This window comes from Pungitius pungitius, chromosome 2, assembly GCF_949316345.1.
Source record: "Pungitius pungitius chromosome 2, fPunPun2.1, whole genome shotgun sequence".
NCBI lineage: Eukaryota > Metazoa > Chordata > Actinopteri > Perciformes > Gasterosteidae > Pungitius > Pungitius pungitius.
Window position 1 is genome coordinate 18,290,662 of NC_084901.1, and position 20,887 is coordinate 18,311,548.

Below are 20,887 nucleotides of genomic sequence, written 5' to 3' on the forward strand. Positions count from 1 at the left end.
GCATTCTGCTTCTGAAGACGGGCGGGGTCCAAGCGAGAAGGGCTTGGACCCCGAGAAGGCGCCAGAAGGGAGGAACCCAAACCGATTAGCCGCAATGTGTGGGCTCTAATCTAAAAGGACACCAAAGTATATTAAGTCAAAGCTCAACATGAGCCCAAGAGGTAAAACAGCGACATTGACTATGTGATATATTGTACATTTATATACAGTATATTTAGATGTATATAAGAGTGAAGTTAATTTATAATGAATTGTTATCTATGTGCAAGCCTTCTTGTTAATAAACTGTTTTTTGTAAAACAGAAAGTAGCCTCTTGGTTCAGTCACAGAGCTCACAGATAACACATAGACAGTCACATATCTGGGCTCTTTGGCTCAGGGGACCGTGTCCTCGTTGCTTTGGTCCAGACTTTCTTTTAGTTTCACTCAAAAAATGAAGAGCACAGAAACAAACCTGGAAGGATTACGCTGAGGTTTCGGAGAAGAAGAAGTCAGACTCACTCCTTCCAAACAACTGATTACAGACCTGCTGTGTTTCATCAGCGATTATTATATTTCATGTGATCATTTTCTGCTGCTCGGCCCTGTGTTGATTAACGTAACTCTACCCTCACTCCAATTTTGGCAATCACGAAAAATTCCCCATTAACTCGTTTTTTTACTGCTCCGCATCAGGCCTTTTCTTTTCATCATTGTTTACCATCAGGACGGGGGGGGGGGGGGGGGTTGCACTTTACGTTCAGGTGTCTCTGGTTTCACGCACCGACGCCCTCTCTGATCGCTCCCCAGACATCATTAAAGTGAGTCCATTTCCTGATCTCATCCGCATGTGCACATTGTGTGTGATTATTGCTCAGTGACACCAGATGCCGACCCAGGGCTACGTGCAGCACCGTATGCCCGAGAAGAATGTAGACCAGTTTCTCCCCCCCCCCCCCCCCTTCGGATTCCTCCGTCTCAACGTGGGAGGTTTTATTTTTACATGCATTTTCTGAATTGTCATCATTTAGTGTCTTTGACTGTTTGGAACGCGTCTCCTCCCCAGAAACTGCGGGGGCCTCTGGCTCCTGCCTTCAAATGTGTACGTGAGTGTACGTCTTTTCATTAAGACATCAGAACGCTTTGCAGTTCATCGCTCTCTCACGCTGCCTGTTAGCGAGGGATCAGCTGGAGGTCACTGCTGGCCTCCCGGGGGGGGGGGGGGTGTTGCAGCTCACCGCAAGTCCACACCGAGTTTCTCCGGGACCACGTTACAGCTCTCATCCTTGGAATCCCAAGGGCGGTGGGGATTAAGACACCTGGCCGAGCCGTTTACCATGTGGGGCGCAGCCAATGTGTTGCGGCGACCTTTAGGTCTCTGGTTGCACGAGCACGGCGTGCAAATCAGCATTTACGGAGGGGGTTGGTTGATACATGTGTGTGTTTGCACCCAGATCCTGTCTCCCTCTGCACGCCCCGACCCAGCGAGAGGGTGTCAAATACTGGGGAGCTGGGAGACAGAGCTCTGGATACGTCGCTCGCCATGAGGCCGCTGGCTTGTGTGAGTCACCACCCGGCGGCACATCTGTTCGTCACGTGGCGTTAACGGGGGGGGGGGGGGGGGGTTCTTCGTGGCCCATGCTCGGACACTTGGTGCTGATTTGTTTTGTCCTTTCCTCGAGCCCCGCTGGGGGACTCTCACCACCTCCGGTGCTGAGAGCAGCCACAGGGAGAGGTCAGGTGGGGTCCGTTGTCGGGTGTCTGATTCATGGGCAGCAGGTTCTGTTTGTGGTGCTTAAACACAATCAGTGTTTCCATGGTTGCGTTTCATGTGCAGGAAGAGGAAGATGTGATTTCCATGGGAAGGAGCTCGCAGACGGTGTCCTGAAAAGTCTGCGGTGCTTTAGTTTCTGTACAAGTGTAATCTGGGGACACAAGGAAGAATACTAGTGAAGAATATAATGTCCTAAAGTCACCAAACGTCTTCATGGAACAATTCCAAAACATACATTAGATTTAAACAGATAAACGGAGCCAATCATGACATCCAGAATAAGTGTTGAAAATGTTCCATTGATCTTGTGCTGGATAACCTGCCCATCTACAGTACTTCCAAAGCACAGAAGCAGGTTAATGTTGCTGCTTTGTATCTTCATAATCACTGGTAGAAGTAACCTTGAGCTCTCATCCCACAAACCCCCCCCCCCTAACCCTAATGACGCCTCATGTTACACTCGGGAGAAGTTAACAGGCCGCTGTCATCTGTGAAGGGAAAAGAACACACATTCTGGGTCACGTTTTTTTTCTTCTCCCCGGCTGTTTGTTGTGGGCGACTAGAGGGCATCTGGGACTTGGCGGCCGAGTGGAGGCCCTTTGGTTCTGCGGTGGTGAACCGTTGCCGTGTACACTGACGGCCATTTCACACCCTGCCAAGTCACAGGCTCATAACTCACCCGGCCCTCCGTCAGGGGGAGAGAGTCATGGCAACACACTGTGGGAAACTACTATAAAACACACTTTGACTCAACTAAAAGGACGCATCCACTTTTGGTTGAACAGTTTTTATTATTTTATCGCTTTAAGCCAACAGTGATGTGGATGCCTTAAATAAGTGTCAATGTCATATGTCATGTTGTGAAATATTTAGGGCCGGGACTTTAGCGCGTTAATTACAATTAATTAATTACAATGTGAATTAAGATGAATTAATTACACAAAAAAATAACATTTTTTACGCATTTTTACACTTATTTTTTGCCCCGCGGAACGTTTCTCACTGCATGAGTTTCGGAGGACCGAGTATACTGGAGCACCAACTAGCGTTCATGACTTTAGACAACAACAAACCACAGTGAACATGAACGAAGAAGCTGACGAGACCGTGTCAGTTGGCCCCGTGAATGGGAAATCTTGTTATAATAAACACACGGATGGAAGCGTCGATAAGAGCGTGGTTGTGTGCAAGCTGTGCAACAAGGAATTCACATCGAGCCTCAAGTATCACCTCAACGCAAAACAATTAGCAGCTAGCGTGGACGTTAGCCCGACTCCGAGTACAAGGACCCACACCCAACCCACACTGCACCAGATGACTGGTTTAAGGACCAGGGTAACTAAGTCCACGTCTGAAAAAATAACCAATGTTCTGAATGTACTTGAAAGTATTGGGTCTACTTAAAAAAACATAGTTTACAGAAGGTCTACTTACCTATAGGCTACCTGAATTTCTGAAAGTACTATATTTCTACACTTGTCTGCTGGAATTGGTTGAAAAAAAAAAATCCATGTGAAAAAAATTACTTCTCACTGTTCTCAGGTCAAATATTTATGCAATTAAAATGCGATTAATTTTGATTAATTAATTACAAAGCCTCTAATTAATTAGATTAATATTTTTAATTGAGTCCCGGCCCTAATAATATATATATTATATTATATATATATTGACCTTACATATATTTTTTAATAATTATTTTTTACCTATTATTTAAAAAAAATCTTTTCTTTTTTGACCCTACATATTTTGACTTTTTTCACAATATTTTTTTCCCATGACATGACTGGAATGATCTTAAATGGAGCAACCTACACGTCCCTGTCACTATAGGCTATGTAGCATGGCTAATTGCCTAAGGCTAAGTGACAAACGCTTAATTAGCAATTAACATCAAATTCAGTCAATTCATCATAACCTTGAGATTGCTACTCAAACCTGAAGTAAAGCCAAAGGCTGAAACCCAAGACTGGGCTTGAACCCACAACCTACAGGGTAAGGACAGTAGCTCCTCAGCTCTTGTGCTGCACTACCTTATACCTTGTATTATATTATAATAATAATATACTACATGTTAAAAACACAACACAACCACTTCAAGTAGCAATTTGAATCAAATAATTCCAATAATTAATTGTATTGATTAGTCAATGTAAGAAGGCACGAGCAGAAGGAATGGAACAAACAGCTTGACCCTGCGTAGGTGTTCGTCCTCGGGCCAAAGGCAGCAGGCCTTGGCCGAGTGACGGCGTTGCTAATCTGGATCCGGATGGGAGTTGAGCGTGAGGACTCACAGCTGCAGCGTTGCCTCGTCTGCACTGAGATCCTCGCGCGCTCCCCCCTCCTCTCCCCCCCCCCCCCCCCGGGCGGACGCGTCGCCTGGCGCGGAAAGCTTGTTTGCGGTCAGATCGGTGTGTTTTGATGCTGATATTAACTGATTTCAACGTGTTGCCGTATTTAAACATCAACGGTGGAGACAACCGGGGGACCTCTTTCAGAGGAGCGGCTCCTTTGTGTCAGACGCCGTTGAGACTTTTGCCAAGTTTTCCTTGGCGTTGCACGGAGTGTTTTGGATTCTGATGCTTATTATAAACAGACATGCGTTCGAGAGGCTTTTGTGATCACCCCACGTTTCTCAGGCACCACGTGTTCACGTGGGCTGCGGAGAACCCTCAGGCACGTTCACAACACAACAGGGTAATGCCACTGGAACGTTCTGCCGTGGCCCTGGGGTCCCCTCTGAGCCGAAAAAGGCCCTCGGTGCCATGAATTTACAGACCCCAAATCAGCCGTGGCTCAGATAACGGTCAAAGACAATGAGCTCGATAGAGAAGAGCTGTGTCATGCCGGAACCCAATTACCAGCCGTCGTTGCTTCACCAATGGAGGACCGGTCGGGGGGGGGGAGCTCTCGGGGTTCTGTGTCGCTTTGTTTCTGTGTGATGTGCAGCGTTTAGAGGATTGAGCCGTGCGCTCCGACCGGCCTTGTTATTCCCAGGCGGGCGAGAAAAGATAAAAGTGCACGGCACAAACCTCAGTGAATTCCTGATGGGGGAAAGAATGCAGCAGGGGGGGGGGGGGGGGGGGGGGGCGGACAAGCCACGTTCTCTTCCTTCTTCTGCTTTATTTTCTTTCCACAACAGCGAAGAGGCTCTTTTGGCTCGCTCGGGTCCTCGTTCACTGGGTTGGAATCGTAAATAAAATGCTGTTGTAGGTATTCTGGGGAATGAGGTTAGCGGAGGGGAAAAAAAAACTTTAACTTTCCAGAGCGGCAAAACAGCTCCACACACACACACACACACACACACACACGGATTATTCAGCCCTTGTTAGGAACTTTAAATTGTTTGTTGGAGAGAGAGGCAGGATGGGTAAAAAAGAAGGCCTTGTTTCTCCTCGTTCATTTCTGCTTATCGGGCCTGACAGCGATTGCGTACACTGCTGCTGTTGTTTTTAACTCAGAGAGCAGCGTCAAACGTCCATCTAAACGTGCAATTAAAGAAACAAAATGACACACACGTAAAAAGGAAAAACTGAATTGGACTCGCTCATCATCTAGAAAGGTGATATGATATGTTTGGAGTAATAAGGACTAATCACACACACCGTCAGGGTGAGAAATGAGGAAGGTGAGAGTGTGTTTTCAGGAACAAACCAATCAATGATGCACAAAGACACTGAAGAGTGTCAACGGGATGTTTTGCTCAGCGGCTGTAAACATTCGGTTGGGTCTGTGTACGGAGTCCTGTGCAGCCCATTTGTTCTCCTCCTGATGTCTCCTGCACAGAATCGCTGCAGGACGTTTCATCCATCCCACCGTCTTGCTCAATAATTTCTCAATATTCCAACCATAAATCGGTATGATGAAGACTTTGGCCCGTTGCTCTACTTGAGGCTCCCACTTTTGCATTTTCCAGAATGTTTAACAGCTGCGAGTCCGTCTTTATTCCCCCTGCCTTTCACTTCAAGTGTCACTGTTGATCACAGCTGGAATTAACTCACAAGATTTATAGCATTGCTTGAATAATTCCTCCCAACTGGTATCAGTTAAAATGACCTAAATATTCAACCAGCACATAGTTTGATGATGATCTTGAGGTTGTGTGTGTGGGAAACACCATTTTTTTAAATTTCCCTGACAGCATTGTTTTTAGGGTTGTGATTTGTTCAGTCACGATTAACATAATAACATACTAATAACTAAAAACAGATCGCAGCATCTGTTTCAAATAACAAGATATTCAGCCTGTTGATGTCCAGATTCAGTTTTTTGGATAAAAAACAACATTGTTCTCTTATTAACAGAGCATTTCTGTGGCGACTATTCCCAGAGACCTGGCATTTAGGCTTAACTACCCACAATCTGTGATGAAGTAGGTTCATTCCTGCCTAATCATGTCTCATGACACATCCACATAGACCTTTTTCCTTTCTGTTTATCCAGAGCAAAGAGATTAGCGGGTTTTCATATAAGGCTGCAGCGACCGAACAGCTCTTATGACGACTTCTAAACTTCTAAACTTCACACTTTCTCTGCCCGGACATGAAGCGTGAGGAGACACTCTGTCCCTCTCTCCTGATGGATTTCATCGCAGTTTGCATTCCTCAGCTCTGTTTTTGCTAACTTTGTTTTTCCTTCTTTCTTTCTTTTGCAGCCAAACTGAAATGACATCATACCCGAGTCCAAGTGGCGCTGAGTGCGTACCCACAAGGCCCTGCAGGAGACCCGGGGAGCAGCGGCAGCAGGGGTGGATCTGCGTCATCAGCAGGACGTCATATTCATCAGGTAGGAAAATATAACGTCTGAAGAGGGGTCATTTCCTGGAACGGATGGAGCTCTTCGACTGAAAATGTGGAAAATGTCTGCACTGTTTTGACCTGATGATGAGGAGGGATAGAGGACAGACAGACGGGGATGGGAGGGCTTTGAGGAAAAATGAAGAAGCAATAAACATATCTCTGTGTTCACAGTGAGGAACCGCTTAAGCCTCAAGGGATCCCGTTTCTGACGGGACGGGGCGGTCCGGCAGGAGCTGCAGGACGGTTGTAAGAGGCTCCCTCCACCGTTTGAAGGCTCAGATGTCTCGTTTCAATCTGAAGCCAATTATCAGATTAAAAGTCCATAGAAAACCATGTGATCCGGTTAACAAATCCCCCGCTTGCTCTCAGAAGCTGTCGTGGGGCCCTCACAGCGTGCCAGCTGAACGGTCACACGAGTCTTGACCCCCGCCCACCGTGATCTTCATTCTTTGTTCACCACCTATACGAACAACTCAGTCCAACGTGCACACGAGGAGACACACACACGAGGGACGATGGGATACGTATTATTGGACCGGCGTCCGCTTGTGTTCGGCGCCACGGCGCAATTACCATGGAAATCCAAGGTATGCCCGCTCGCAAAAAAGGCCAGCGTGAACTCGCACATCTGGAATCCTGCGCGCCGCTTCGCTCCAGGCAGGAAAAAGCTCACCCCCCCGGCAGCGAACCAGCAACGACACGCGTTTAGGGAGCTGCGCACCAACACAGAAAGTCCAGACGAAACCGACGCAGACGGACCGGTGACCCGGCGGGGCACAATTTCAGTTTCTCAGTCACTCAGTCCAAGGACCCGCTTCCTTCTGAGTGGACCGAAGTTGTTTCCTTCACGGGGGGGAAACAAGTTTATCTCTGAGGAATAATTTAGTTTTCTTAGATGAATCATCTTGGAAAGTTTGAGACAACATTGTTGGCTTGTGACACATTAAAAATTCACACAATTAGTTCTACTTTTCTTTCAGGATATTTTTCCGAGACATTTTTTCAACATCCAAGCAAATCATATAAAAATGTTCAAAGAGATGTTTAGAAATGTTTTAGAGAACTGCTGTGAAATCACAGTGGGTTTTTGTGCGTTTACTGACAAGAAGACCAAGTCAGCTTTGCATTGCCCACCGGGGGGAACATCTCACCTGGTGTCCACATAGGAGTGAGCTCAGCGTGTGAGGTCTGCACTGCACAGCGTCGAAGGGTGACACCATGAAGCAGAGGTCCAGGAAGTTTTGTCCGGAGTTAACATGTTCTACCTGTGTTCCATTGTGCCCTCAAGCTAGTCTTGCTAATTTAAAGTCTAAAGTGTGACCTTTGAGCGTCCGGCGTGTTTGCAGACACACACAAGGCATCAGCGGGAAGAAGCAGGTGAAGCCTGAATGATTTGAACGAACATGACAGACAAAGCAAATGGTTTTGGGAAATGACAGATATACGACCGGCAGCTGTTTTTAACAGTAGAGGAAGGATTTTCCTTTTTGTTGTCAAATATACTGCAGGTGCCTCGTCTGAAGACGAAACCATGAATGAACCGTAAAACACATGTGAGACAAGGAGCCGCTAATCTACCGTTAGACGGACAGGAGACAGGATCTATACTGGATTATTTTTGATCTTCTTGGATACTTATTTGCTTTCCTGCTGGGAGAAATAAGACTCATGGGCTAAATATAAGGCTTCAGCCAGCAGCTGTTTATCTCAGCTCAGTACAAAGACATAAAGACTCAGGAAGAACAGCCAATCGTTGCACCTCTTAAGATAATCTTTATCAAGCATGGTAAACATTTTATATCCCAGACTTTCTTTCATTGCATTTAATTAGAGAAGGAGTGGATCTGCTGTGCATTGTCTTTGCCAAATGAACACAAAGTATTAACGTTTGCCGCCTTGGTTCTGCTGAGCCGTCGGGCTGATAAACCGCATACCGACCTTTTCTGTGTGCTGAGGGAAAAGGTCGGTATGCGTCGACTCCCCCAAAAATCGGCCTCATCTAAGACGAGTTGAGTTGCTCTTTCTGAGGGAAAGTATTCATGACAAAAAACAGCTAAAATAATATGCTTATTGTTTAAGAAAATGGAGTTCAGGCGTGCTTGTAGACAGATGTTACTTCTTAGAACAATCAGCTCTTTCCAGTCGTTATGTATTAAGTTAAGCTCACCAGCTGCTGCTCCAGCTACATATTGACCTATTAAACATAAAAATGGTATCAATCTTCTCCCTTTACTCTTGGCAAAATAGGACATCTCCCAAAATGTCTCACTATTCTTGAATAAAGATATTTTTCCGAGTATAATTTCGGTGACGGAAAAGTATGTGATCATAACTTCTTCGTGAGGAGGAGCAAGCGAAAAGAAAAGAATCCAGATAAACGGAAGCCTAGTCGCTGAATGCCAAACACACACACACACACACACACACTGTGCTGTATCTCTCTTTCTCTATAGCACACACAGCAGGCTTACAAAGTTACACATTCACACCTCTCGGGCCTTTTGATTCTCCTCCCTATTTCTGAGGGAATATACCTTACACTTAATCTGTCAGCGCTGCGCCATTCTCGCTGCAGAAACCCGCGGCGGCTGAGGATTGCGTAACAGGAGACGAGGAGCAGTTTCGGTAGCCTAGGTGTTTCCTCCCGGGTGACATTTGCTCCGGCGCACAACAGCGGCGGCATTGTGCTGAAAGTCTGACCTGAGTCCTCGTTCTCGGGACATTCCTCGGCATTCCTGAAAGCACTGTCGCCGTGACTGGGAGCTCTGTTTCTGCACCCCCTTCTCCCCCCCCCCCCCCGAAGCTCAGAAACAAAACCACACGGGAGCGTTGGTGCGCGGCTTCCCAAATTCGACATGTTCCCAGGGATCCCGAATGAGGCGCAGAAGGCCTCTTGGAGATCAAGGTCAGGTGGCATGAGGAGGTGAATGGCGCTGCCAGCGTGCCGCAGCAGTCCTCAGCCTGCCAGATGCGAAGGTCCTCACTTTATACGAATCACTTATTTGGCTCAGACGATAATAAGACTACCGGAATGCCAGAAACAAGATTGTTCTTGCTCGCGTGTAGCTGGAGGCTAAAATGATGTGATGAAAAACATGAACACTTGTGATCTGATTAACTACATTATATATAAACCTTCTATTTCTCAGTCGTAATGCCATAGAAGAGCTGACAATGTTGAACAATTTTGGTCGTTGCTTTGCGTTTCAGCTACAAGCTAAAAGAGGTTTAAAACTACAAATTATAAAAGCTAATACTTTAGTTTATTTACCTTGTGGATTAAAAACGCTTTACTGTCATGTTACCACCTGAGACAGTGTGTATTGTGACCTTGTTGAGCATTGGAGACGAGACGCCATTGTCTCACACGTCATTCAGAGACATCTGAGAGGTGCAGAAAGGGGACACCAGTGAATTGCACCAGAAGCAAGCATCGAGATGAAAGGAAGGTTCATCTGAGGGAAAAGCCCGTCTGCTTTGTGTCTTGTGCCTCTACAAAGCTCATGGCTAAAGACTGTAAGGCGGCTGTAGGGTTCAAGGAGTGTAATAATGATCCGAACATCTCTGCATTACCCAAAGGTCCACAGCCCCTTTTGTCACTAGAGGCTCTGGTAACGGGAAAAAAGGAGAGCATGTTGAGTGAGTGTGTGCAGTGTGAGACAACCAAAGCAACTCTGACAACGTACTCGTTGTGGAGACGGCAGGAAGGAACGACAGCAACTTCATTGTTGCATCACTCGATAGGAAAATCCAGGGAGCCCTTTTCCTTCTCCTGAAGTGCAAAAGCATGCATAGCATGACATGAAGAACGTTGCTGTTACTGACATCACGCAGTACTTCCCTCACCTGGAACCAGTTGCCCGACACAATTACCCCACCCGTGTAGCTATATCCTTTCGGTCTGTGTATCGGAATAAACTAAAAGAGAGAATTTCATTGCTCCCCAACAACATCGTCATTTGACTCCTGCCTGTCAGTCCTGAGGACGCGGCTCCTGTCACTGCCACAGACAAACTTGTCAAAGATGGAACCTTTCTGGACAACAATAATGGACGGACGAGTTGATGAATGGGCACTGGCGCTGAGGCACGGTGTCTTACTGCACGTTTGAAGGGAACAAGTAAGTAGCTGTTGTCAAGGATGTGGGACAGATGTTTCGCTGCTTTGAGGTCAAAGATCACCACATTGGCTTCAGGCTCCTCTGGTTGTGTTTGGAAACCCTTCACCAGCTGTGGCCGTCTGTTGGAGGGGGGCCAATCTGTTTGAGAAACGACGTGGCCATAATGCAAAGAAGTTAGTGCGTCATCTGCTGTGGATGACACACTAACTTCTGTATCCAGTGAAGATGAAGTCGTCCTCAAAGATCTCCATTTGGGGTTTGACCCTTTGCCTCCAACGAAGCATTAGGGGTGTGAGTTGGAACAGACGGACGGAAAGCTTCAAGTTCCACAAGTGGCATACTTTCTGATGGAAATAGACACATGTATAATGCATCATAAAAAGCAAATCATATAATACGAAAGAAAAATCATAAAAAGTCATGGGATAGTATGTCATTAAGATGTCATTGTATATTATGCCACAAGAACATAATGAAGTGCTTGTTCATATGGGAGAGTATGTAATTAAAAGGCTCATAATATAGTAGGTCATTAAAAGTCTCATAATATAGTAGGTCATTAAAAGGCTCATAATATAGTAGGTCTTTAAAAGGCTTGTCAGAAAAAGTAAAGCAGCTAAAACATGCATTCACATAATTGAATATGTCACGTTATTGAATATCATGAAAATGTCATTGAATAAGGCGGTGAAGGATGTCAAATAAAATTTCACAAAATGCCTAAATATAGTGTGTCTATAAAATAAATTATAGTTCACCATGTCTTGGTATAGTGCGACATAAATCAATGAATTGAATATATAACATTGGAACATTGTAAAAAGACTTGTTAGATTATGTTCAAGCAATTAAGAGATATAACAATATTATGTTTTTCAAAAGTCTCAGTATGCTTTGTCAAAAATAAAAGTATCTATAGCATTTAGGAAAGAAATCATGGAAGTCTTTGTTAGTATGTATTTTAAAAGAAGAAAAGTCCTGTTGTAGCATGTTGAAAAAAACGAACTCATATTACAATGTAAGTTACATTGTAGATCTTAAAAGCATTGCATGCAACATTGCTGCCATGAAGAGAATGGATTTGGGAAAAATGTCCCAGTATGTCACAAAAGGTATAAAATTATAGTATAGTTAGTCAAAAGAAATCATTAAAAAGCCATAGTATAGCAAGAAAAGGTTATAATGTCATAGTTCAGTTCAGTTGGCAGGACCCAGCTTCATAAATAAGATACATTAATTTAATATATAATATAAAATTGTCACGTTGTCTGAATGCATTTCGTGTTCCTACATTCTATGTCACGAAAAGTAATACAAAAGTATGAAGTATTTATGTAATCAAACAAGAAACGGTATAACATAGCATGATAATTGCACTTAAAAGTTTCACATGTAAAGTACAATTGAAGACCCCCCCCCCTCCCTCAGAAATCAGTGCGGCGGGGGGCGGGGCTCCGGCCCTGCGCAGCCGGACGCTCCGCAGCGAGCAACCACTTCTTTTCAGGGACTTTTATTTGTGTCTCCGAGCTGAGAGCAGCTTCCAGTCCGGCTGCGCACATTCAGACACACTGAGCAAAAAAAGAGCGAGAGGCGTTTGTCCTTTTCGAGGAGGACGAGCAGCGGACAGCAGCTACCTGACAGGATGAGGGGGAACCTGCGGGGAATGGACCTGGGGGAGTCGTCTGGTGGCGCGGAACATGCCACCGGGATGTAAACACGCGCCCATCGATCGCTAATCCGCAAGGTGAAGTTTTAGATTACTTTGATCTGATTTAGAATGATAGCTTCCTGCTGCTTTGTGAATACTGGGGGGGGGGGGGCTCGAAATGACCAGCACAGCATTCCTTTGCATGGATTAAAAGGGGGATTATTATATAGCCCTTATGTATCCAGATGTGCGGCGATTATTTAGGCCAAATAGATGGGGGGCGTGCGTGTGTTAAGGTGTACTGGGTCCTTGTTAAAGCTGAAAATGAGCTCCTTTGCTTCACTCTGCTGCGTTCGTTATGTCAGAAAGGGTCAGATCCCATTTAGGAGCTTCTAGGCTTGTGGACCTCTTAGGTGTAGCCTGATAAAGATAAAGATATTCATCAAAACTCCATGTTTAAGTCAGATTACAATTTCTTCAACCTCCAATTCACAACTGAAGGTCCACGTAGAGGTTTGTTCTTCCCTGCTGCTCTTTTTGTTTCTAGTGCTGCCTCCTTCGTGGTTTTAGAAGAAACTGCTCATAGGTGTGTGGCCCCACCCTTAGAAGCAGTGCTCTGTTTAGCTGCCAGGCCTCAACTTGTTGCTTTTCACTTCTTCTTTTTTGGACACACCTGCTGTCTTTATGCCAGGTGGGCGTCTGAGACCATGCACCTTCAGAGGGGATCAAGTATCTCCTCGTTGCTGGTGTAATCTGCTCTGAAAGCCCCTCTGACTCGGAGAACTGGTTAATGTTTGATGCAAAACGACGTCTTACCTCTGAGCTTGGACAAATATTTGATTTGAGGGGTTCTCTTTCACCCCCATCCAATCAGGTTGAGATCCGGTGTTCCTGCTAATCTATATTGTACAAGAGGCTCATTGTTGCCCCCGTTGCACCAGATGACGCAACATTCGATTTTGCAAGCTGACCTCACTGCTAAAATCTACTGTTAAAAGCACATCCAGATTTATGGGGATTAGGGCTTGTAAGAGCGTCCTTATCTTGAAAAACATGTAGGATTTCATGCAATCTCGGATGAAATTCAAGTATTGTTTTATGTCGTTGCAGTGTTTTCCGTCGCCATGGTGACGCCACGTGAGCGCTCCCTCTTGCTGACTCACCTGCTCCAGCTGCTCCTCGTCCCTGTCACCCGGTCCCTTCTTCTTCCGCCTCCTCACCCTGCGCCCGTTCACGTGCCCGCGCTCATCCCTCGTGCGCCGACGCCTCTCATCCGCTCCCGCTTCAGCGCTCGGACCCAGCTGGCCCTCACGACCCGTTGCAACTCCAGCTGCTTCCACCGGGGCGAGCGGGGGGACCAGACGCGGCAGCTCACGGAGAAGCTGGCCTTCGAGACGCTGTACGCCGACGGCTCACGCACCCTCACCGCCGTGCGCGTGGAGGGCGACGAGGAGCCGGACGGAGGTCCCCGGAGAGGAGGGCCGAGGACGAGGCCCGGGCGCAAACGCGTGAGAAGACAGATCTACGGAGCGGACGGACGCTTCAACATCCAAGGGGACCACTTCCTGCTGGATTACCCGTTTTCCACGGCCGTGCGCATCTCCACCGGCTGCACGGGTGTGCTCGTGTCCCGGCAACACGTGCTCACGGCCGCCCACTGCGTGCACGATGGGAAGGATTATGTCAAGGGCGCGCGTAAACTCAGGGTGGGCTTCCTGATCCCTCCGTCCATCAACGGCACGAATGGCGGCCACGCGTCTCCCAAGAGGCCTCTGGTCCGCTGGGTGCGCGTGAGACGTACGCGCGTGCCCAAGGGCTGGATCCAGGGCCCTCAGGAGGTCAGCATGGACTTCGATTACGCCCTGCTGGAGCTGCGTTGGCCTCACCGACGTCCCTTCATGCGCCTCGCCGTGACCCCGTCCCCTGACGACCTGGCCGGGAATCGCATCCACTTCTCCGGCTTTGACAGCGACAGATCCGGGGAGCTGGTGTACCGATTCTGTGCCGTGGAAGAGGAGTCCAGCGACCTGATATACCAGCATTGCGACGCACGACCCGGAGCCAGCGGCTCAGGGGTGTACGGGAGAGTGTGGGACAACAGTCTGGAGCGCTGGGAGAGAAAGGTCATCGGCATTTTCTCTGGACACCAGTGGCTGGAGATCGATGGAGAGAACCGGGATTACAATGTGGCCGTACGAATCACTCCTCTGAAGTTCGCTCAGATCTGTTACTGGGTGCATGGAAACCGACCAGACTGTGTCCACGATTAAGAGGGGACCTACCCACGCACGAAGTGTACAAAGAAGAGTGCAACAAGATCAAATAGAGGAAAAGCACCCTTCTGTGAAACACATCACCCTCTCTCTCTTAAACCCTCCTGTGAGATCATCACATCTATTCATGACGTATTAGCATATTAACTTAAGACAGTTTTCATAAGGGGGAAAAAACACTGTCAGTAGCAGCAGATTATTTTCCTTCAGTGGATGACAGCAGTCTAACGACTGAGTTTTGAGGAATTTAGTGTTATGCTTTTTAAGAATAATTTGGTCTGCATTCACACCTTCATAATACAAAGAACAATTAAACCACTGATGCTCCTTCTAACGTGGACTGGAGCGTTAACTTTATTTTTTTGAGAAATGTTTTATATTTTATTAAAGAGATTTATAACTTCGTGCCTGGGCTTTTCTTTGACATAAAGAGTGAGGTGGTGGCGTCCTCTTGTGGTTGGAACAGGTAATGCATTTGAATTTAAGAGCACTTTGCTTCAAATGATTCTGAATGATAAGAAAAATCAATCCAATTTCCCAAAAGGAAAACAAATTCACCCGTCCATAGATGTCAGATGTAAATATTTGAACGGGATCATTTAAATTGATTCAATTTGTGATTTACAACATAGTGATGTCTGACATTTTGGACATAACAATTGACACATTTTATAATGAATATAGAAGTTAGTCCTACGATAAAGGGACCAGCACGCTTAAGCTAATTATTTGTGCAGTAAAACAATGACAATCTAATTACATTTTGATGAATGCCATCCTGCATAACCATAAGTAAGAGCAGAACAAGTCAGTAGTTTAGTGCTTTTTATTAGAGATAAGGAGACGATACAAAACATCCACCATTCAATATTCAGTCTAAACTCTGCTCGCCGCTCTTTCATTTACACATCGCTCCCATCAGACCGTCATAACACCAACGATTTTAATTCAAGAAGATCCTGGTTTAACAAGTACAAGGAATGTTGACTGTTAACTACATAAGAAAAAAGGAATCACTCAAATTTGGAATTTGCCTGTTGAAGAGAAAATAAAACAAATACAAAAGAATATATATATTTAACCATGTTCCCTCCAGATACAGTTTTGATAGATCTTATGAATTAGTCAATACAACTAGTCTCAACTAACACTTACAAAACTTAAACTAGAAGTTTGGCAAAACAAAAAAATGTAGTTTGAGTGATTATTTGAGAAAACTAAAAAGCTGTTATTGTCTGTACTTTTATCTGCAACCATTCAAATGGAACAAAAATAAAACGAACAAAACCCTGTATTTAAAGATGAACAATATGTGTATTTAAGCTTTAACGTTGTCATCATCATCCTTCCTCTGTTTTATCTTAATGTTTTTCCTTTGTTTATGTTTTGTTCATATTCTTTATGTTGCGTGATGTGGATTGACAGTCTGCATTTGCGGATTTCTTTTTGTTGTGTTTTTTTTTTTTAAACTTTTACTTGACCCCAAAACCCACCCACAATATCCCACCCAGAGAGTCACGCAAATGGTGCAGGTTCTGCTTTTGCCCATCTCCAAACCACACTGGACTGAACAGCTAAACCCAACAGATGTGTCTGAAAGGCCTCGGTCGTAGCCAGAAGGGCGGGGGCGGGTATTTATATAGGGGATCCTTCCAGACTGACTACGGATGAGCCACCAAGCTTTTCTGCCAGGGTGTGCCGGTCTTTAAGGTCTTCCAAGCCATTCACCTGCCACTCATGCTTAATACCTGAAATTGGAATAAATGGTTAAATTAAAACATTGTACATGAAATCACACAAACACATCCTGGTAAAATAGGCTGGATTTTCATCATAAAGCAAGTTGTGTTAACACATCTGTCTGGACCTCACTCAGATTTAGTACAGAACATTGGAAACCGGTTAGCTTCCATGTATCAAACTCAGTGCATTGGACATTTTGCAGTTGCACTTAAAATTGTGCACTGAATTACTTTTCTTGAAATTGTATCCAATATGTGCTTTATAATCAACATCCTTGATAATGAGCGCTTAATCCCAATGATTTTAAAAAGCCAAACCTGGTCTAGTTGCTAATATTTACCTTCAAACTTTCTCTTGATTGCGTCTTTTGAGCTGGCATAGATCATCTTGCTCTTCAGGGGGGCGTTGTCTGGAGCCCTGCAAGTGACGGAGAAACATCATTTGAACCAACCGTTTTTTTAAATTAATCGTTATGAGCATCTAACGTCTGCTAGTGTCAGCCCTCACCAGAAGATGAAGACCAAGTCCTCCTTCTTTGTTTCTTTGGTCTCATAGGTGGCGTCATACAGAGCGTAGCGACAGTCGTTGGGGGGCAGCATCTTGACAAAGTGCTGGTATGGGTCCTGGACGGTGGTTCCCAAGTCGCCCAGAAGGATCTCTTTGCCTTCATCCAGAACAATGTTCTTGAGGTCCTTGCTCATGCAGAACAGAATGGCCTTCTTTCTCTTCCTCTTCTCATCCTCGTTCGCCTGAGCCTTACGAACCTTCATGTCGTTAAAGACAGCAATGACTTCATCTGTGACTTTCACACCGGAGGCCTGTGGAGAGAACAATGTTAACATGACTTTAAAACGTATTTACAGTTTAACATAGCCGTTTTTGTAAATTCATAATGATGCCACAGCAAAAAGGGTATTCCTTTCAAGTGGCACATTAAAAATGACCCTACTACACAGTCAGCATGAAAAAGTGTCAAACAAAGCTGAATATGAACCCAGGTTTCACATAAAATATAATTATGTAATGTCAAAGCAGTTTCAATCATACATCGAGTGTTTTGCCTGAATGAGGCAAAAGACGACATTGTGCTCAACAGGCCAGAAGCGATTACTTCAGCACAATAAATAGAGACATCATAAGACTGAAGGGGCAGAGAGGGAAGCATATGCCACTTACACAGCAGGAATGCTCTTTACAAGGACTGAATTGCAAAAGGTGTGGTCGTGACAAGCTGTTGGTTATGGTAGTCGAATTAAAATGTCTAATTCATTCCGAAAGATATAAACACTGTCAGCAAAGGTGGTACAAATGAAATCACTGATGATTCACTCCGTATAGTCTTCTTGATTAACATGTATATAGTTCCACTGACAGAATAATGAACAGAAGTAAAATATGTGACAAGTACCAAAGTCCAGTTTGAACACTACTGAAACTTAGCTAACAGGTGTTTCCAGGTTCCTGTGACCATTAGGTGTTAGTGTTTTTATTGTTAGTTTTCAGAGTGGAAAAAGCCATACGCATCTCCACCATGAAGATCACCACATGGGTGTGGTCCGGCATTAAGCATTAAAAGCAGAGTTCATACTCCAACAATGGGGCTTTTGAAGAAACTGCCTATAGCAACAAGTCACATTGCTGAGTCACGGCCCCTCCTTAACTCAATTAGGTCTTCTGACTACTGTTGAAGGCCCTCAAAAACAGGAAAATGCAGTCTCAGGAGGAGAAAATGGCTGTCTACGAGCAACGTGTCAATGGAAAGACACAAAAGAAAAGGAAACAGGAAAGACGAAAAAGCAGCACAGAGAGTGTGGGTTTGCTCAGGGCGTAAAAGCCTTATATGAGATAACAAGGAATTTTAGACTAATAATTAACCAGCAGACAACTATGCTCACTTCCTTAATCCCTGTGCATCAACGGATGCAGATTGTACCTTGCTATAAGACTAATAATTAACCAGCAGACAACTATGCTCACTTCCTTAATCCCTGTGCATCAACGGATGCAGATTGTACCTTGCTATAACCCAATGAACATTACAATTCCATCGTTCAAATCAGTCCAAAATATTTTTTGAGGTTTACAAATATCCACACACTCTTTGCATACAGCACGTGACACATTGTTCCTCCATGGTGATGTCCAGACATTATGATCTGCATCTCTAATGTCTCTGTACACAAACATCATCTGTATAGTTTTTAATTATATAGATTCAATTAAGTTCACAATCATGGTTTACATTCTGTATACATTTGTCTTTGCAGCAGCAAACTAATATCACAACAGTGATGACTAAACACCAACCGAACCTAATTGGTATCTAATCTCAATCGGGGTTACTTTTTTCCAGAAGTCAAGGTTCAAGTGACTGCAATAATGTAATCACAAAGTCTTGAATTCCTTTACACAGAGCAACAGTTAAGTTAAAGGCCTTAAGAGCCCATTTCCCTAGCAAACATAGGCATGATGGACAGAAATAAGAACAGGATTCTTCTTAAAAAGGTTAAATGTGGCAGATTTAGGTGATTATCCGTTTTGAAAACTGTGTCAGTTAACGTTATACAATTTAGAGCTACGCAATAGTGACTTATTTTTCGCATTGCAGTGATGCACACAAATAACTAATGTCGAATGGGTATGAAGGAAATGAGTAATCCGTGTATTATCGTCCGAGTTGTACAGTTTAATGGCGTGACGTGCGTCCAAATGAGATGCGCAACAAAAGAAAAAAAGATGCGCATTACCGGCTGTGAAAATCCAGAGCCTGTTAGCTTCTGCTAACTATAGTCAAGGCTCAACATAATCTGGAAAAAGAAATTAAATATGTGCTGCTACAACATGGGAAGATGCTTACATGGGAAATGTCAGGATAGTGGATGTCATTCCAGAGCGGTTAGGCCAAAAAAAATGTCTTTGCACCAAATTCAGGGTGGGGCCATGAATGCAGCACAGGCACGTGTGTGCGCTAACGTGCTATATAAGGCAAAGCTCGACCCAAAAAGGACCGTTCTGTTGTCTATTCACACATCTAGTGCCAGGAGATCAACCCTGTACGCACAAAATGTCGAAGTGAGACGGCGGCACTGTTGTCTCACAGCGACTCGGCCCAAAAGCACGTAGCCCACTAGCGGCTAGAGCGCAGTCAGTGAGCAGCGAATAGACAAAGAACCAGAGAACCACAGCTAGCTTAGCACCAACGGGCGTCATTTTATTTCTTGGCTAACGCAGCTAGCGTTAGCCAACAATAACGTTAGCCGGTTAGCCCCCGGGGCGCTGCTGCACCTGCCAGCGCTGTTATTGTGTCGAAGCGTCGACGAGCAGAGGAGAAATAGCAGAGACGTGATTCAGCGAAAAAAAAAAAAAAAAAGACTGGATAGCGCCATGACAACGGTGTCACTATAGAATGAGACTCTTAAGGGGTGTTTTTTTTGTCAGCGGAACTGAAGAGATCAACGAAATGGCGCCAGTTGTTTGATACAGCAGCCTTTTCCCCCCAACTGGTCAGTTGTCACAACATTGTAAATCACCGTTAATACTTGAGAAAAATAATATATATAATTTTATATAAAAAGCGGACGCATCGCCGTACTAACGCTTTGTTAGCCCGTGGGTTCGTTTCCTAGCCGCGGCGCTAGCAGTAGCTCCGGCGGAACGAAACCAGCTAACGTTAGCTAACCTACGTGGGACGTTAAGTATACGACACCGTCACCTATAAAATACACACAAGTTGACAATAAAAGGTCCCAGACTTTCAGATAAAGTCGACGTCGGTCAGCAGAAACCAGCAAGAGGATAAAGACGACGGTTAAACCTACCATGGCTGCTGCTCTGGATTGGTCAGCGTCTGGGTAGAAATTGAATGAACTGTGGTGATGAATAGTCGGTCTCGCTCACACACTTGATTCTCCACGTGAACGCGCTTATATGCCAGGTGCACGAGCGGGCGCTTGTCTGCTACCCCTTGTCGTCCGGCGGCTGTATCTGCTGCCTCGGTTTTAGTATTGATTTTTAGTATTTTGTCACTTGTGATAACACAAGGGGCAACATAACACAAGTTTACAACAAAAAAGTGTATTAGCTTCGGTTCAATGTTTTTTAAAACACACACTAAATAGAAAATACAACATTTATTACAGTCTTCCCAGTGACTTTTTAACATTTGGATTGTTATTAACCATTACACTAATTGGAGACCATTTGAGGAAGATAATATCATACGTCTTAGCAGAATTCCTTGCATTTTATGCTTCCTTTTACATATTACTTTCATATATCGTATTTTCTTTGTCGATCGCGGACGGCCCTGATGTACAAATCAAGCACCCCAGATAGGTGGCGAAAAGCATTATGGGAGTACGTGTTTGTGTGGCGTATGAATAAAATCCCTAATAATATCTAATGTACATTATGGCACCTTATGCTGCTAATTAAATGCCTTATGTAAAATTGAACGACTAAAATAAAATAGTCACGTTCAAATCTTTTATATGTGTTTTTGAATTTTACTGTAACCATTGGTAATAATTAAACTACCCTACGAAAAAAGGG

At 44.8% G+C, this 20,887-nt stretch overlaps 2 protein-coding genes and 1 long non-coding RNA gene across 3 annotated transcripts; 2 read left to right on the forward strand and 1 right to left on the reverse strand.

The window, feature by feature from the left end:
• The first annotated feature begins 6,407 nt into the window (after window positions 1-6,407).
• On the forward strand, window positions 6,408-7,514 carry LOC134107169 (uncharacterized). The gene is made up of 2 exons (XR_009942657.1): window positions 6,408-6,538; window positions 6,724-7,514. It is a non-coding gene; the product is annotated as an uncharacterized LOC134107169 (long non-coding RNA).
• Window positions 7,515-12,144: 4,630 nt separating this feature from the next.
• Window positions 12,145-16,066, forward strand: prss23 (serine protease 23). The gene is made up of 2 exons (XM_037461134.2): window positions 12,145-12,416; window positions 13,431-16,066. The coding sequence occupies exon 2, from the start codon at window positions 13,445-13,447 to the stop codon at window positions 14,588-14,590; it is 1,146 nt and encodes a 381-aa protein (XP_037317031.2). The 5' UTR covers window positions 12,145-12,416; window positions 13,431-13,444; the 3' UTR covers window positions 14,591-16,066.
• cfl1 (cofilin 1) lies at window positions 15,405-20,308 on the reverse strand. Its single transcript, XM_037461136.2, has 4 exons — window positions 20,155-20,308; window positions 16,844-17,154; window positions 16,677-16,753; window positions 15,405-16,341 (listed from the first exon to the last, which is right to left on the reverse strand). The coding sequence occupies exons 1-4, from the start codon at window positions 20,155-20,157 to the stop codon at window positions 16,229-16,231; spliced, it is 504 nt and encodes a 167-aa protein (XP_037317033.1). The 5' UTR covers window positions 20,158-20,308; the 3' UTR covers window positions 15,405-16,228.
• Window positions 20,309-20,887: the final 579 nt, after the last annotated feature.